Consider the following 19230-nt stretch of genomic DNA (forward strand, 5'->3'; position numbering starts at 1 on the left):
TTGAATCATGAAGTAACCAAAAATAGTGCTAAACAAATCAAAATATATTTCATATTTGAGATTCTTTAAAGTAGCCACCCTTTGCATTGATGACAGCTTTGCACACTCTTGGCAATTCTCTCAACCAGCTTCATGAGGTAGTCACCTGGAATGCATTTCAATTAACAGGTGTGCCTTGTTAAAAGTTAATTTATGGAATTTATTTCCTTCTTCCTTGAGCCAATCAGTTGTGTTGTGACAAGGTAGTGGTAGTATACAGAAGATAGCCTTATTTGGTAAAATACCAAGTTCATATTATGGCAAGAACAGCTAAAAATTAAGCAAAGAGAAACAACAGTCCATCATTACTTTTAGACATGAAGATCAGTTAGAGGACTCATCTTTGTATATTTTTCCTTAACCTTCATTTAACTAGGCAAGTCAGTTCAGAACAAATTTGTATTTTCAATGACGGCCAAGGAACAGTGGGTTAACTGCCTGTTCAGCGGCAGAACAACAGATGTGTACTTTGTCAGCTCAGGGATTTGAACTTGCAACCTTTTGGTTACTTGTCCGGGGATTTGAAATGGCAAACTTTTGGTTCCAAGTCCGGGGATTTGAACTTGCAAACTTTTGGTTACAAGTCCGGGGATTTGAACTTGCAACCTTTTGGTTACAAGTCCGGGGATTTGAACTTGCAAACTTTTGGTTACAAGTCCGGGGATTTGAACTTGCAACCTTTTGGTTACAAGTCCGGGGATTTGAACTTGCAACCTTTTGGTTACTTGTCCGGGGATTTGAAATTGCAAACTTTTGGTTCCAAGTCCGGGGATTTGAACTTGCAAACTTTTGGTTACAAGTCCGGGGATTTGAACTTGCAACCTTTTGGTTACAAGTCCGGGGATTTGAACTTGCAAACTTTTGGTTACAAGTCCGGGGATTTGAACTTGCAACCTTTTGGTTACAAGTCCGGGGATTTGAACTTGCAACCTTTTGGTTACAAGTCCGGGGATTTGAACTTGCAAACTTTTGGTTACAAGTCCGGGGATTTGAACTTGCAACCTTTCGGTTACTAGTCCAAGGCTCTAACACGAGGCTACCCTGCCACCCTATGATGCAGTTTGTGACAGCACAGACAATGCTATTGAAGCCATCTCCATTTTGAAGTTGTCCATTTTATTCTTCTTTTGTGTTTGAAAAAAGCACGAGCTAATATTGGTGATTTTACTGCCACCCCGTAGAGCTGGAGTTCTGAACCATATCTTGTGTGTCATTAGACATTGTGGCCACTAGATGGCGGTGATAAAGCTTAAAGCCGTTTACAAACCACTCAACCAGATTTCAATTATAATATTTTTTTATTTATTATTTAACCTTTATTTAACTTGGAAAATCAGTTAAGAAACAAATACTTATGTACAATAACGACCTATAAACAGTGGGTTAGGAAGAAGACAATCCTTTGACCAATGGCTGATGGCTCCCAACCCATAGGAATGTTGACTAGTTAACTACTAGTTGACTACATTGTCAACTAGCATTCAACTCCTTAGCTTCAATTTGTCAAGTATTAATCTCAAAGTTGAGGTGTTTACCGGAATGTGAGGGTACATAACTGGGGGTCATTTCTGCGTGTGAATCAGTCGTCTCTCTTCAGTCTGTAAAATGTTAAAAGTAGTGCACTATGTAGGGAATAGGGTTGTGCACTATGTAGGGAATAGGGTAGTGCACTATGTAGGGAATAGGGTAGTGCACTATGTAGGGAATAGGGTGCTATTTGGATACACAGCAGGGCTCAGGAGCAACGTCCCTGACAGGACCCACTTAGCTCTCATTGAATAAAAAATCATTAGGCTATTAATTACAACTGAATCTCACTGCAAAGCCAACAGTGTGATGGGCATAGGACTGGTAGATTGGATGATAACGCTGTCTGTCTTCACAGGACTGGTAGATCCGGTGAACTCTGAACTGTGACACTATTGATTACTGCGACGGGAAAAACAACGAGGACACATCGGAAGGACGTGCTTATCGTTTACATTAGTCATCTGAAATGAAATGAAGTTACATTTTTGAATTTACTAATATGGCTTCTTTGTTGTTGTATGAACTCTAGATGACCTCTTTAGCAGGACATCTTCAATGGCATAAGGAATGCAACAATGCTCTTATGTTAATGTAATATATAATAATAATAATAACATGTGTAGGCATGTCCCTTTCGGAGGGACCGCAGTTTTTCCTGTAGTCACCATTGACATTGAATTAGTGACATCCTGCATGGAAATGAATGAATTATCCGAGGAAAAGCTGAAGGGCAGTGTGTTGTTCAGGAGATCTGAGTAGGTACGTGGAAGAGAGAGAGAGAAGGAGGGAAATAGAGAGGGAGAGATGGGAGAGAGAGAGAGAGAGAGAGAGAGAGAGAGAGAGAGAGAGAGAGAGAGAGAGAGAGAGAGATGGATAGAGAAAATATAGGTAGGAGAGGGAGAGATGGGAGAGACAGAGAGAGGAGGGAAATAGAGAGGGAGAGATGGGAGAGACAGAGAGAGACGGAGATGGATAGAGAAAATAGAGGTAGGAGAGGGAGAGATGGGAGAGACATGGATGGGCAGAGTGGAGAGAGATGGGACAGAGGATAAGAAAATAGAGGTGGAGGGGAGGGACATGGATGGGCAGGAGGAGAGGGAGGGGGAGGGAGGGAGGGAGGGAGGGAGGGAGGGAGGGAGGGAGGGAGGGAGGGAGGGAGGGAGGGAGGGAGGGAGGGTCAAAATGTCAGCCATCAGTGGGTTCTGGGTTTTGTGTGTCAGAAAAGGTACCCAGTTACAACAGGGCTCTACAGTACAGAATCATAAAAACAGACGGAGCTCATTTCAGAGCAGTTCGTTTCTAGATGACAGGGTTACCATGACTACTCCGGCAACCTCTCACATATCCACAGCTTGTAGGGATGAGCTCAGACCTGTTTCAGTACTGCCGGGCTATCGGTCTGCCAATAACTCAAAAAGCAGTCTCAGGTGGTAAGATCTCAAAGTATGCAAAGGTCAAAGGTTAAATTCCCATCAAGGATCACCGAGGTCTAAAATCATCTCAGTAATTGGTATAAACTACGACGAAAAATGTGTTTGCTGAGAAAAGGGGTGTCTTTTGACATAATATAGCGTGCGCTTCTTGAAAAAAAATGAATATATAATGGCCTATATAAAGTTTGCAGAAATCATGTTTGGAGGACTATAGATTGTCCTGGTTATTCCAGAAATCATGTTTGAGGACTATAGATTGTCCTGGTTATTCCAGAAATCATGTTTGAGGACTATAGATTGTCCTGGTTATTCCAGAAATCATATTTGGAGGACTATAGATTGTCCTGGTTATTCCAGAAATCATGTATGAGGACTATAGATTGTCCTGGTTATTCCAGAAATCATGTTTGAGGACTATATAGATTGTCCTGGTTATTCCAGAAATCATGTATGAGGACTATAGATTGTCCTGGTTATTCCAGAAATCATGTATGAGGACTATAGATTGTCCTGGTTATTCCAGAAATCATGTTTGGAGGACTATAGATTGTCCTGGTTATTCCAGAAATCATGTTTGAGGACTATAGATGGTCCTGGTTAAATCTTCCAACTGTGAAAAACCTGGCAGTTCTGTGAAAGTAACCAGATTTTTGCAACCCTTTAGGCCAACAGGGATCCGGAATGTTCCACTGACAGACACTAAGTCGACTATTCATTCACCTCTTCGGGTGAGGAGGGATCACAGGAGGACGGATGCAGAGTCACGTTGGCCCCTCGTCGGTACAGCAGTGGTTCTAGTCGGCATCCCAAATGGCACCCTGTTCCCTACATGACGCTATGGTGTTACGGTTTTCTTTTGCGGTGAAGGAGAGGAGGACCAAAATGCGGTTATTTAGATTCATGTTTAATAAACTAATAAAACACGAACAATACAAAAAAAACGTAACACGAAAACCTAACAGCCTATAACTGGTGCAAACTAACACAGAGACAGGAACAATCACCCACGAAATACTCAAAGAATATGGCTGCCTAAATATGGTTCCCAATCAGAGACAACGATAAACACCTGCCTCTGATTGAGAACCACTCCAGACAGCCATAGACTAAACTAGAAAACCCCACTAAGCCACAATCCCAATACCTACAAAAACCCCAAGACAAAACACACCACATAAAAAACCCATGTCACACCCTGACCTGACCAAAATAATAAAGAAAACACAGAATACTAAGACCAGGGCGTGACATATGGGCTCCGGGTTAAAAGTAGTGCACTACATAGGGAATAGGGTGCCATCTGGTCAAAAGTAGTGCACTACATAGGGAATAGGGTGCCATCTGGTCAAACGTAGTGCACTACATAGGGAATAGGGTGCCATCTGGTCAAAAGTAGTGCACTACATAGGGAATAGGGTGCCATCTGGTCAAAAGTAGTGCACTACATAGGGAATAGGGTGCCATTTGGGACTACACTACTGTGTACTGCTCTCTGCTCTGTAATTTCAGACTGAAGTGAAGACGATAGATAGTATATTGTTCTCCAAAGTGAACAGTAACTTCTGCTCTTAAAAAGGAAAACATATTTTGCTATTTGGTTCATTCATTAGTCCATTGTTGATATAGTCCTAAAAAGTTTTCGTATGATGCATTTTGCCAGTCCAGATAGTTTGCTTGATTTAACAAGACACCAAAACAAACGACGACCAGTAGGTTACCTACTGGATCTTGAACATGGAAAATTAAACATGAAAAGAAACTGCAGTGGTCTGTGATATATTGAACCACATTTACATGCTGAACATGGAAGGTGACAACACAGAACGCATCCTAGATAGAGCTATAACTCTCCTGGACAGAGATCCTAGATAGAGCTATAACTCTCCTGGACAGGGATCCTAGATAGAGCTATAACTCTCCTGGACAGAGATCCTAGATAGAGCTATAACTCTCCTGGACAGAGATCCTAGATAGAGCTATAACTCTCCTGGACAGGGATCCTAGATAGAGCTATATCTCTGTTGGACAGAGATCCTAGATAGAGCTATAACTCTCCTGGACAGGGATCCTAGATAGAGCTATAACTCTCCTGGACAGGGATCCTAGATAGAGCTAAATCTCTCCTGGACAGAGATCCTAGATAGAGCTAGAACTCTCCTGGACAGGGATCCTAGATAGAGCTAGAACTCTCCTGGACAGAGATCCTAGATAGAGCTATATCTCTGTTGGACAGAGATCCTAGATAGAGCTAAATCTCTCCTGGACAGAGATCCTAGATAGAGCTATAACTCTCCTGGACAGAGATCCTAGATAGAGCTATAACTCTCCTGGACAGAGATCCTAGATAGAGCTATATCTCTCCTGGACAGAGATCCTAGATAGAGCTATATCTCTGTTGGACAGAGATCCTAGATAGAGCTATATCTCTCCTGGACAGAGATCCTAGATAGAGCTATAACTCTCCTGGACAGAGATCCTAGATAGAGCTAGAACTCTCCTGGACAGAGATCCTAGATAGAGCTATATCTCTGTTGGACAGAGATCCTAGATAGAGCTATAACTCTCCTGGACAGAGATCCTAGATAGAGCTATAACTCTTCTGGACAGGGATCCTAGATAGAGCTATAACTCTCCTGGACAGAGATCCTAGATAGAGCTATAACTCTGTTGGACAGAGATCCTAGATAGAGCTATAACTCTCCTGGACAGGGATCCTAGATAGAGCTATAACTCTCCTGGACAGAGATCCTAGATAGAGCTATAACTCTCCTGGACAGGGATCCTAGATATAGCTATATCTCTGTTGGACAGAGATTCTAGATAGAGCTAAATCTCTCCTGGACAGAGATCCTAGATAGAGCTATAACTCTCCTGGACAGAGATCCTAGATAGAGCTATATCTCTGTTGGACAGAGATCCTAGATAGAGCTAAATCTCTCCTGGACAGAGATCCTAGATAGAGCTAAATCTCTGTTGGACAGAGATCCTAGATAGAGCTAAATCTCTCCTGGACAGAGATCCTAGATAGAGCTATAACTCTGTTGGACAGAGATCCTAGATAGAGCTATAACTCTCCTGGACAGGGATCCTAGATAGAGCTATATCTCTGTTGGACAGAGATCCTAGATAGAGATATATCTCTGTTGGACAGGGATCCATAATGGTAACACATCAAATCAAATTGTTTTCGTCACATGCATCGTAGATAACAGCTGCAGACAGCTTAATTACGGGTCCTTTTCCAACAATGGAAAATTAAAGATTTTTTAAAAATGCTATAAAAAATCATGATAATAAAAAATCATGATTACAAATAACATGGCTATAGACAGGAAGTAGAAAATAACATGGCTATAGACAGGAAGTAGAAAATAACATGACTATAGACAGGAAGTAGAAAATAACATGGCTATAGACAGGAAGTAGAAAATAACATGGCTATAGACAGGAAGTAGAAAATAACATGGCTATAGACAGGAAGTAGAAAATAACATGGCTATAGACAGGAAGTACCCGTACCGAGTCGATGTGTAAGGGTACGAGGTAATTGAGGTGGATGCATACTGTACATACAGTGAATTCGGGAAGTTTTCAGACCCCTTCCCTTTTTACACATTTGTTACGTTACAGCCTTGTTATAAAATGTCAAAATTAAATCAAATAAAAATAAATATATATATTAAAAAATCTCATCGATCTACAGACAATAGTGCATAAGGAAATCGTGAAAACAGGCATTTTTTGTGTGTTAGGGTGTCAGTGTCCAGAGTCCAGTGTGTGGGAGGAGTCCAGTGTGTGTGTAGAGTCCAGTGTGTGAGTAGAGTCCAGTGTGTGTATGGAGTCCAGTGTGTAGGTAGAGTCCAGTGTGTGAGTAGAGTCCAGTGTGTGTGTAGAGTCCAGTGTGTGTGTAGAGTCCAGTGTGTGGGAGGAGTCCAGTGTGTGGGAGGAGTCCAGTGTGTGAGTAGAGTCCAGTGTATGTATGGAGTCCAGTGTGTGGGTAGAGTCCAGTGTGTGTGTAGAGTCCAGTGTGTGAGTAGAGTCCAGTGTGTATTTAGAGTCCAGTGTGTGGGTAGAGTCCAGTTTGTATATAGAGTCCAGTGTGTATATAGAGTCCAGTGTGTGAGTAGAGTCCAGTGTGTGAGTAGAGTCCAGTGTGTATATAGAGTCCAGTGTGTGGGACTAGAGTCCAATTTGTACCCTCAACAGTACATCGACCCCCCAACAGTACACCAACCCTGGTCCTTCGAGGACCCCCAACAGTACACCAACCCTGGTCCTTCAAGGACCCCCCCAACAGTACACCAACCCTGGTCCTCCAGTACCCCCAACAGTACACCAACTCTGGTCCTCCAGTACCCCCAACAGTACGCCAACCCTGGTCCTCCAGTATCCCCAACAATACACCAACCCTGGTCCTTCAGTACCCCCAACAGTACACCAACCCTGGTCCTCCAGTACCCCCAACAGTACACCAACCCTGGTCCTCCAGTACCCCCAAAAGTACACCAACCCTGGTCCTTCAAGGACCCCCCAACAGTACACCAACCCTGGTCCTCCAGTACCCCCAACAGTACACCAACCCTGGTCCTCCAGTACCCCCAACAGTACACCAACCCTGGTCCTCCAGTACACCAACCCTGGTCCTCCAGTACCCCCAACAGTACACCAACCCTGGTCCTCTAGTACCCCAAACAGTACACCAACCCTGGTCCTCCAGTACCCCCAACAGTACCCCCAACCCTGGTCCTTCAGTACCCCCAACAGTACACCAACCCTGGTCCTCCAGTACCCCCAACAGTACCCCAACCCTGGACTGTTGAGGATGTTCTCTACAGGGAGAGGAGGAACTGAAACCATTGAGGACTGTTGAGGATGTTCTCTACGGTGAGAGGAGGAACTGAAACCGTTGAGGATGTTCTCTACAGTGAGAGGAGGAACTGAAACCATTGAGGACTGTTGAGGATGTTCTCTACAGGGAGAGGAGGAACCGAAACCATTGAGGACTGTTGAGGATGTTCTCTACGGTGAGAGGAGGAACTGAAGCTGTTGAGGATGTTCTCTACAGGGAGAGGAGGAACTGAAACCATTGAGGATGTTCTCTACAGTGAGAGGAGGAACTGAAACCATTGAGGACTGTTGAGGATGTTCTCTACAGTGAGAGGAGGAACCGAAACCATTGAGGACCGTTGAGGAACTGAAACCCTTAAGGGAATTTTCCAGTAGGAGAGTGAGTATGTCCCAAATGGAACCCTGTTCCCTACATAGTGCACTACTTTAGACCAGAGCCCTATGGAACCCTATTCCCTATATAGTGCACTACTTTAGACCAGAGCCCTATGGAACCCTATTCCCTATATAGTGCACTACTTTAGACCAGAGCCCTATGGAACCCTATTCCCTATATAGTGCACTACTTTAGACCAGAGCCCTATGGAACCCTATTCCCTATATAGTGCACTACTTTAGACCAGAGCCCTATGGAACCCTATTCCCTATATAGTGCACTACTTTAGACCAGAGCCCTATGGAACCCTATTCCCTATATAGTGACCAGAGCCCTATGGAACCCTATTCCCTAGTGCACCTTTAGACCAGCCCTATGGAACCCTATTCCCTATATAGTGCACTACTTTAGACCAGAGCCCTATGGAACCCTATTCCCTATATAGTGCACTACGTTAGACCAGAGCCCTATGGAACCCTATTCCCTATATAGTGCACTACTTTAGACCAGAGCCCTATGGAACCCTATTCCCTATATAGTGCACTACTTTAGACCAGAGCCCTATGGAACCCTATTCCCTATATAGTGCACTACTTTAGACCAGAGCCCTATGGAACCCTATTCCCTATATAGTGCACTACTTTAGACCAGAGCCCTATGGAACCCTATTCCCTATATAGTGCACTACTTTAGACCAGAGCCCTATGGAACCCTATTCCCTATATAGTGCACTACTTTAGACCAGAGCCCTATGACACCCTATTCCCTATATAGTGCACTACTTTAGACCAGAGCCCTATGGAACCCTATTCCCTATATAGTGCACTACTTTTGATCAGAGCCATATGGGTGCTGGTCTAAACTAGTGCAGTGAATAGGGAATAGGGTGCAATTGGGGACACATCCTGTCGAGTATGGCAGGATTATAGCATTGTAGAGATATAATGGGATTGGCTACTTGCTCTGTACCAAACCTGGCCGACAGGAAGGTGTGGGAAGATAAATTATATCTGTCTCAAATGGGACCCTATTACTATTCCCAACATAGTGGACTACCTTTAATAAGGGGCTCTGGTTAAATGTAGTGCACTACGTAGGGAATAGGGTGCCACACTGTGCAGAGATTACAGTCAGCTAAACATGCCACCATCCTAGTAATGGAACAGCCAAGCGTTAATAGTACATTTAGCTGTGGTGCCAACAGTGTGTTCCATGTTTATTTATATTGATTCATTACATGCCTATTACATTACTTCTTCAGATACAGCATGATGGTTATAACACCTGTCAGTCTCAGTACATGATGTTATAACACCTATCAGTCTCAGTACATGATGGTTATAACACCTGTCAGTCTCAGTACATGATGGTTATAACACCTATCAGTCTCAGTACATGATGGTTATAACACCTGTCAGTCTCAGTACATGATGGTTATAACACCTGTCAGTCTCAGTACATGATGGTTATAACACCTGTCAGTCTCAGTACATGATGGTTATAACACCTGTCAGTCTCAGTACATGATGGTTATAACACCTGTCAGTCTCAGTACATGATGGTTATAACACCTGTCAGTCTCAGTACATGATGGTTATAACACCTGTCATTGTTAGTACATGATGGTTATAACACCTGTCAGTCTCAGTACATGATGGTTATAACACCTGTCAGTCTCAGTACATGATGGTAACACCTGTCAGTCTCAGTACATGATGGTTATAACACCTGTCATTGTTAGTACATGATGGTTATAACACCTGTCAGTCTCAGTACATGATGGTTATAACACCTGTCATTGTTAGTACATGATGGTTATAACACCTGTCATTGTTAGTACATGATGGTTATAACACCTGTCAGTCTCAGTACATGATGGTTATAACACCTGTCATTGTCAGTACATGATGGTTATAACACCTGTCATTGTTAGTACATGATGGTTATAACACCTGTCAGTCTCAGTACATGATGGTTATAACACCTGTCATTGTCAGTACATGATGGTTATAAAACCTGTCATTGTCAGTACATGATGGTTATAACACCTGTCATTGTTAGTACATGATGTTATAACACCTGTCATTGTTAGTACATGATGTTATAACACCTGTCTGACCCCACTTCTGCGAGGGTCGCCGCTCATAAGAGGCCACGGGGGGGCGGTTGAGGAGGCGTACAAAAACTGTGGTGAAGTGGGGTCCACGTCCCGCGCCAGAGCCGCCACCACGGACAGACGCCCACCCAGACGCTCCCTTATAGGTTCAAGTTTTGGGGAGGGGGGGGTACTGTCACGTTCTGACCTTTATTTCCTTTGTTTTGTCTTTATTTAATATGGTCAGGGCGTGTGTTGGGGTGGGCAGTCTATGTTTGTTTTTCTAGGTTTTGGGAATTTCTATGTTTCGGCCTAGTATGGTTCTCAATCAGAGGCAGGTGTCGTTTGTTGTCTCTGATTGAGAATCATACTTAGGTAGCCTGGGTTTCCCTGTTGGTTTGTGGGTGTTTGTTTCCGTGTGTGTGTTTGTCGCCACACGGTACTGTTTCGGTTTTTGGAGATTTCACGTTATCGTTTATTGTTTTTGTTCGAGTGTTAACTTGTCTTTATTAAAAACATTACGGACACTTACCACGCTGCATCTTGGTCCGTTAAATTTTTTCACTTTATGGGTTATTGTGTGTAAATGGGTAAGAACAAATATCTATTTCATCCATTTTTAATTCAGGCTGTAAGACAACAAAATATAGAATAAGTCATGGGGTATGAATACTTTCTGAAGGCACTGTTATATAACATTATGGATGTACCGATCCCAGATTGTGTAATTCCCCCTTCTCAAGACCCCCCCCCCCCTTGCTCTTATAGATCCTGACTAGGTTGCCATGGAAGCCTTCGAAATGGCTGTGCTATTTGAGTTGAGAGCTAAAAGAGGTTAGGGTCAGGGTTAGGGTTAGGGTTAGAGCATTCCCTCAGTATTTCATTTACTCTGGGTAGCATGTACAAGGTGTTGCTCTTCACTGTGATGCTAATTGTGCCATCAAGACAGAAGGACCTTGTTTCCTCTGTTTGTTTTTTTAAAAAGACATGAATCCTCTTAGGTTAGTAGTTTAGAGAAGAGATTAGTTCAGAGAAGAGAGATAGAGAGAGAGGGGGGAGGGAGAGAGAGAGAGAGAGAGAGAGGGAGGGGGGGGAAAGAGAGAGGGGGGAGGGAGAGAGAGAGAGAGATAGAGAGAGGGGGGGGTGAGAGAGAGAGAGAGAGAGAGAGAGAGAGAGAGAGAGAGAGAGAGAGAGAGAGAGAGAGAGAGAGAGAGAGAGAGAGAGAGAGAGAGAGATGGGTAGAGTTCAGCAACCTGGTCTAATAGACATTACATTGTACATTTATACCCGGGACACATAAAACTAGTATGATCTGTTTGGTCTGGTTACATAAAACAGAAGGTCTGTAATGTAAATATTATACCGGGTTCAAATCTCATCCCGGACCGTGTTCAAATCTGATCCCGGACCGTGTTCAAATCTCATCCCGGACCGTGTTCAAATCTGATCCCGGACCGTGTTCAAATCTCATCCCGGACCGTGTTCAAATCTCATCCCGGACCGTGTTCAAATCTCATCCCGGACCGTGTTCAAATCTCATCCCGGACCGTGTTCAAATCTCACCCCGGACCGTGTTCAAATCTCAAACCCCGGACCGTGTTCAAATCTCATCCCGGACCGTGTTCAAATCTCATCCCGGACCGTGTTCAAATCTCATCCCGGACCGTGTTCAAATCTCATCCCGGACCGTGTTCAAATCTCATCCCGGACCGTGTTCAAATCTCATCCTGGACAACTTTAGATTGTAGCTAATTAGCAACTTTTCAACAACGAACTACTTTGCAACTACTTATTATGCAAACTAACCCAATTCGTAACATATCATAGGTTTTGCAAAGTATATCGTACAAATTGCAATTCGTAACATATCATCCTTAATGGATGAGGGACAACCACCAATTAATAATACATACCATACGAAATGTAACATATCATCCTACAGTTTTTCTCAGTTGCTAAAACACTAAAACCCCATTGGCTGAACAAAGTTCTCAGTTGCTAAAACACTAAAACCCCATTGGCTGAACAAAGTTCTCAGTTGCTAAAATACTAAAACCCCATTGGCTGAACAAAGTTCTCAGTTGCTAAAACACTAAAACCCCATTGGCTGAACAAAGTTCTCAGTTGCTAAAACACTAAAACCCCATTGGCTGAACAAAGTTCTCAGTTGCTAAAACACTAAAACCCCATTGGCTGAACAAAATTCTCAGTTGCTAAAACACTAAAACCCCATTGGCTGAACAAAGTTCTCAGTTGCTAAAATACTAAAACCCCATTGGCTGAACAAAGTTCTCAGTTGCTAAAACACTAAAACCCCATTGGCTGAACAAAGTTCTCAGTTGCTAAAACACTAAAACCCCATTGGCTGAACAAAGTTCTCAGTTGCTAAAACACTAAAACCCCATTGGCTGAACAAAGTTCTCAGTTGCTAAAACACTAAAACCCCATTGGCTGAACAAAGTTCTCAGTTGCTAAAACACTAAAACCCCATTGGCTGAACAAAGTTCTCAGTTGCTAAAACACTAAAACCCCATTGGCTGAACAAAGTTCTCAGTTGCTAAAACACTAAAACCCCATTGGCTGAACAAAGTTCTCAGTTGCTAAAACACTAAAACCCCATTGGCTGAACAAAGTTCTCAGTTGCTAAAACACTAAAACCCATTGGCTGAACAAAGTTTTCAGTTGCCTGGACTCATTTAGCTAATTATGCAGTCTGTTGTCAATACCTTAAACCATTTCACATGATAAAACACAATTTGCAGATCTCACTTAGACTTTTCAGCAAAACTCTGAAACACATTCTCATTCTCAAAACACATTCTGCACTCTAATGCACATGTCATCCATACTGGTAAACACAAGTGGCAACAATCAAATACAAATAGAGAACAAATGTCATTGATTGAACACAACCACTCAACATTGATTTAACCTGTTTCAAATGATGCGACACAACCAATATAAGCCAGTTCAGAGAACAAACAGATTGTTGAAGGTGGGAAGGAGAAAGTCTGAGAATGGATAGAAGAAACAATGTGAGAGGACGAGTGCGTATGCGAGGTGGGCGACGAGGAGGAAGAGGAGGGAAAGAAAGAGGAAGAGGCGGACGAGGAGGAAGAGGAAGACAAAGAGTGGAAATAGCTGATGAAATTCGAGCAACAGTTATAGACCATGTTCTTGTCCAGGGACTGACAATGAGGGAAGCAGGACTTAGAGTGCAACCCAATTTGAGTGTCCACCATAGTAAGGACATTCAGAGAAGAGAACAGGTACAGGATACTACTGTATATTTGTAATTGAACATTTACTGTACTACACTATATGCAGCTGCTTCAATAGACATATGTAAAGTTAATCACTGTATTTATTGTACTGCATGAATATGTTTTGTAACTGCACAACTACTTTTTGTAGAATTGCAAGGCTGCCACATGCAGGTGGAAGGACAGCTATATTCACTCGGGAGCAAGAGGCCGTTATAGTTGGCCTGGTCCTTCAAGATAATGCAATAAGACCCAGAGAAATGCAGGAACGAGTGATACAAAACAACACATACTTCCAGGGAATCGACAGTGTGAGCATTTCCACAATTGACCGTGTCCTTCATCGTAACAGGATGCGAATGAAACTAGTATACAGAGTACCTTTTGAGCGCAACTCACCAAGGGTGAAAGAACTGCGAGCTCAGTATGTGCAAGTAAGTGTACATTCAGAAACATTTACTGTAATCCAGATTGTCTACAGTACTAACGCATACTATGTGAATGACATTACTCTTCAGTACATACAATGTATGTGAATCAGAAGCCTAATTGTACTCTACAGTATAGCACTGTCTCTGTACGACTTACAAAATCCTACATACAGTATATTGTATTTCTACACAGACAATATTTGACTTGTAATCCTTGGACAGACCTCATGAGTTCATCTCTGTCGATGTAGCAGGCTTCAATCTAACAAAGAGGAGAAGGAGAGGCTGTGATTGGACAGCCGGCCATTGTTGAAGTCCCTGGTCAACGAGGTGGCAATGTCACAATCTGTGCTGCTATCAGCAACCATGGTGTTCTACATCACCATGTTACACTCGGGCCATATAACACCCAGCACCTTCTAAGATTTATTGCCAATCTAAGATATATTTTATTTGAGCAGCAGGTTCAAGAGCAGCAGGGTCAAGAGCTAAAAGAGAATCCCATTCCCACCTATGTGATAGTGTGGGACAATGTCAGTTTCCACCGAGCTGCTCAGGTAAGGGAATGGTTTCACATCACTGGGCAGTTTATGATCTTGTACCTCCCTCCATACTCGCCTTTCCTGAATCCGATTGAGGAGTTTTTCTCCTCTTGGAGATGCAAAGTGTATGATAGACAACCCTACACCAGAGTAAATCTGCTGCAAACCATGGATTTAGCCTGTGGTGATATAGGTGAGGAATCATGTCAGGGCTGGATACGGCACACAAGAGGCTTCTTCCCCCGTTGCCTCAGGAGGGACAATATAGCTTGTGATGTCGACGAAGTGCTCTGGCCTGACTCAGCCCAAAGACAAGAAGAAGCACATTGATCACATGTTTACTCCTTTGATTTTTGTCCCTTTTAGTATTGTATACTGTAGTACAGTGCATTGTAGGCTGTATACTGTACAATGGACACATTGTATGGCCCTGAACATTGTGCTTTCCATTTATTAACAGTACTGACTGCTCAATAGATTTTGACTGGTTGCAGGTTCATATCAACAAAGAACAAGAATTACAGTATCACAGAGACAAAGGACACGTAAAAATAGGGGTACAAGGAGGAGGAAGAACAAACATTGCAAAGAGCAAAGGAGAGTAGTAGTTTCTGATCAATTTTGAGCTACTATGATAGAACATGTTTTCGTTCATCAAAAGACAATGACGGATAAATATGAATATTTTTTAGATTAAAAATGTACTTCTCCCTGAGGATTGTATGTTTTGAACAATGTGTTTTCTATTTTTCAGTGTATTGTTTACTGACTGCTTGAGGGTGTATATCATTTTCATCACTTTGTTTATGATTTGAGAGCAGTGTTTGATTTTGAACACAGGTAAAACTGTTTTGAGGCAAATGTTTCATTTGGATTCAGAGGTTATGTAAAAAGTGTTTTGTGTTTAATGTAATGTAAACTGTAATTTCACGGATTTGCTATGTTACTTCTACCCCTGAGTTCAGGGAAAAAACTGTAAGTGACAGAGAGAGAGAGAGAGAGAGAGAGAGAGTTCAGAGAGAGAGAGAGAGAGAGAGAGAGAGAGAGAGAGAGAGAGAGAGAGAGAGAGAGAGAGAGAGAGAGAGAGAGACAGAGAGAGACAGAGAGAGAGAGACAGAGAGAGAGAGAGAGAGAGAGAGAGAGAGAGAGAGAGAGAGAGAGAACTAGGAATATATCATGTGTATTATTGGTTCATGCTCATAGTTTCATAGCCGACTGTGTTCTTAATTAGTTATATATTGTGTTGTTTCCAATCGATACCACTAAGAGAATTGTGAATGCCAGGCGCTGTCATCATCGTATGGAAATGATGTTGTCGTAGAGCATACCTGACTGGTCTAGAACCATTAGACTGGCGGCTGCTTTGTCCAATAGCTGCTCTGGATTAGCCGACGTTTGCAACACCGTTTGTGTATTGGCTAGAAAGTGAGTTGTCTCGGAATAGTTTGCAGAATATATTTGTCTGCCTCCTTCCAAGGTTGCATTTACTGTGGTGGATGGATGCTGAAAAAGACGACCGCTGGCAGCACACGCAACAGCATTCTGATTTATCAAATATAACAACTTCTCTGGAATTGAGAGATACTATTTCTCTCCGAAGTGAATTTAAAATGGATGAAATGGAAGAAGAATTAAAATGTCCTGTCTGCGGATCTTTTTTCCGGGAGCCGATCCTTCTACCGTGCTCCCACAACATCTGCCTGGCTTGCGCTCGGAATATCCTAGTACAGACACCTGACGCCGAATCTCCACAGAGTAGCCGTGCGTCTGGCTCGGGGCTATCTGATTATGACTATCTAGACCTGGATAAAATGAGCTTGTACAGCGAGGCGGACAGTGGATATGGCTCCTATGGTGGATTCGTAAGTGCCCCGACCACCCCTTGCCAGAAATCCCCAAATGGTGTGCGTGTATTCCCCCCTGCCGTCCCCCAACCTCCTGCTCAGCACCACTTACTAGGACACCAGGGCTCTCTACCCCCTATCCCCCGGAACTCCTGCATCACCTGCCCGCAATGCCATCGCAGCCTCAACCTGGACGAAAGGGGGCTCCGCGGGTTTGCCAAGAACCGGGTGCTGGAAGGGGTTGTGGACCGGTACCAGCAGAGCAAAGCAGCCGCCCTCAAGTGTCAGCTCTGCGAGAAGAGTCCCAAAGAGGCCACTGTGATGTGCGAGCAATGTGACGTGTTCTACTGTGACCCTTGTCGCTTGAGGTGCCACCCCCCTCGAGGTCCGCTAGCCAAGCATCGCCTCGTGCCCCCGGCGCACGGCCGGGTAAACCGTCGGACAAGTCCCCGGAAGATCTCTACCTGTACAGAGCACGAACTGGAGAACCTGAGCATGTACTGTGTTCAGTGCAAGATGCCAGTGTGTTACCAGTGTTTAGAGGAAGGGAAACATGGGACACATGAAGTCAAGGCTCTGGGAGCTATGTGGAAACTCCACAAGGTAATGGGCTTTTGCCAAATGCTTGCATTTTCACCTCTGTTTTGTCTAATGTCATAAAGCGCATTTAACTCACCAATCATAGTCCTAAATTAGCCTCGTAAAGCCGCCTGATCCCATGAGCTTACATACCAGCAAGCACATTTGATTCCTTGGAAGTTGTGGGAATGCAAGTTTTTGGTTTGGTTCTGGGAAGGAAGCCAGAAGTGTCCTGATAGATAATGTGTTGCTCAGTTTCTAGAGCATGGCTCAGTTGCTAGAACATGGCACGTGCACTGCCGGAGTCGAGGTTTCGATTCCCACAGGGGACAAGGAAAAACACTACAGTAAGAGTGTCTACTAAAACATCGACTGTTTAGATCTGAGAACTGAAGTGAACATTTCACCTGTTCTGAGAACCTTCATGTTTAGATCTGAGAACTGAAGTGAACATTTCACCTGTTCTGAGAACCTTCATGTTTAGTTCTGAGAACCTTCATGTTTAGTTCTGAGACCTTCATGTTTAGTTCTGAGAACCTTCATGTTTAGTTCTGAGAACCTTCATGTTTAGTTTTATGAAACATTTTCACCTGTTCTGAGAACCTTCATGTTTAGATCTGAGAACTGAAGTGAACATTTCACCTGTTCTGAGAACCTTCATGTTTAGTTCTGAGAACCTTCATGTTTAGATCTGAGAACTGAAGTGAACATTTCACCTGTTCTGAGAACCTTCATGTTTAGATCTGAGAACTGAAGTGAACATTTCACCTGTTCTGAGAACCTTCATGTTTAGATCTGAGAACTGAAGTGAACATTTCACCTGTTCTGAGAACCTTCATGTTTAGTTCTGAGAACCTTCATGTTTAGTTCTGAGAACTTCATGTTTAGTTCTGAGAACCTTCATGTTTAGTTCTGAGAACCTTCATGTTTAGTTCTATGAGAACTGAAGTGAACATTTCACCTGTTCTGAGAACCTTCATGTTTAGTTCTGAGAACCTTCATGTTTAGTTCTGAGAACTGAAGTGAACATTTCACCTGTTCTGAGAACCTTCATGTTTAGTTCTAAGACCTTCATGTTTAGTTCTGAGAACCTTCATGTTTAGTTCTGAGAACATTCATGTTTAGTTCTGAGAACCTTCATGTTTAGTTTTGAGAACTGAAGTGAACATTTCACCTGTTCTGAGAACCTTCATGTTTAGTTCTGAGAACCTTCATGTTTAGTTCTGAGAACCTTCATGTTTAGTTCTGAGAACATTCATGTTTAGTTCTGAGAACATTCATGTTTAGTTCTGAGAACATTCATGTTTAGTTCTGAGAACCTTCATGTTTAGTTCTGAGACCTTCATGTTTAGTTCTGAGAACCTTCATGTTTAGTTCTGAGAACATTCATGTTTAGTTTTCTGAAACCTTCATGTTTAAATTGCGTTCTGAGAAAAATTCATGTTTGCCTAATTTTTTATGAGAACTGATTGTGAACATTTCACCTGAATCTGAGAACCTTCATTTTAGTTCTGAAAACATTCAGCTGTTTGAAGTACAAACAGAAAGGGTTAAAACTGGTCTAGGAAAATACAGTGGGTTAGTCTGGTCTAAAACAGTGGGTTAACTGGTCTCCCCCAAAAAGGTAATTTAGCAGTGGGTTATTTAGAGGTTTTTTCTGAATGTTTCAAAAATACTTTTATTTATTTAACTAGGAAGACAGTGGTTTAACTGGTCTAGGAACAGTGGTTTAACTGGTCTAGGAACAGTGGGTTAACTGGTCTAGGAACAGTGGGTTAACTGGTCTAGGAACAGTGGGTTAACTGGTCTAGGAACAGTGGGTTAACTGGTCTAGGAACAGTGGTTTATCTGCCTTGTTCAGGGACATAACGACAGATTTGTACCTTGTCAGCTTGGGGGTTCGAACTTGCAACCTTCCGGTTACTAGTCCAACGCTCTAACCACTAGGCTACCCTGCCACCTCTGCACTCTAACCACTAGGCTACCCTGCCACCTCTACACTCTAACCACTAGGCTACTCTGCCACCACTGAATTACACTGCTAGCTTAGGAGGAGGCAGGGTAGCCTAGTGGACCACTAGGCTACCCTGCCACCTCTACACTCTAACCACTAGGCTACCTGCCACCTACTCTAACCACTAGAGTGTAGAGGTGGCAGGGTAGCCTAGTGGTTAGAGTGTAGAGGCGGCAGGGTAGCCTAGTGGTTAGAGTGTAGAGGTGGCAGGGTAGCCTAGTGGTTAGAGTGTAGAG

The 19230-nt window shown here is 43.1% G+C and overlaps 1 protein-coding gene across 1 annotated transcript in view; it reads left to right on the plus strand.

The window, feature by feature from the left end:
• The first annotated feature begins 16058 nt into the window (after nt 1-16058).
• The window catches only part of LOC124046774 (E3 ubiquitin-protein ligase TRIM9), a 92720-nt gene continuing 89548 nt past the window's right edge, over nt 16059-19230 (plus strand). Inside the window, exon 1 of the mRNA XM_046367522.1 lies at nt 16059-17004. Within this exon, the coding sequence (XP_046223478.1) occupies nt 16168-17004 (837 nt within the window). The 5' untranslated portion in view covers nt 16059-16167. The remainder of the gene's footprint in view (nt 17005-19230) is intronic.

The sequence above is a fragment of the Oncorhynchus gorbuscha genome, linkage group LG10 (genome assembly GCF_021184085.1).
Source record: "Oncorhynchus gorbuscha isolate QuinsamMale2020 ecotype Even-year linkage group LG10, OgorEven_v1.0, whole genome shotgun sequence".
Classification (NCBI taxonomy): domain Eukaryota; kingdom Metazoa; phylum Chordata; class Actinopteri; order Salmoniformes; family Salmonidae; genus Oncorhynchus; species Oncorhynchus gorbuscha.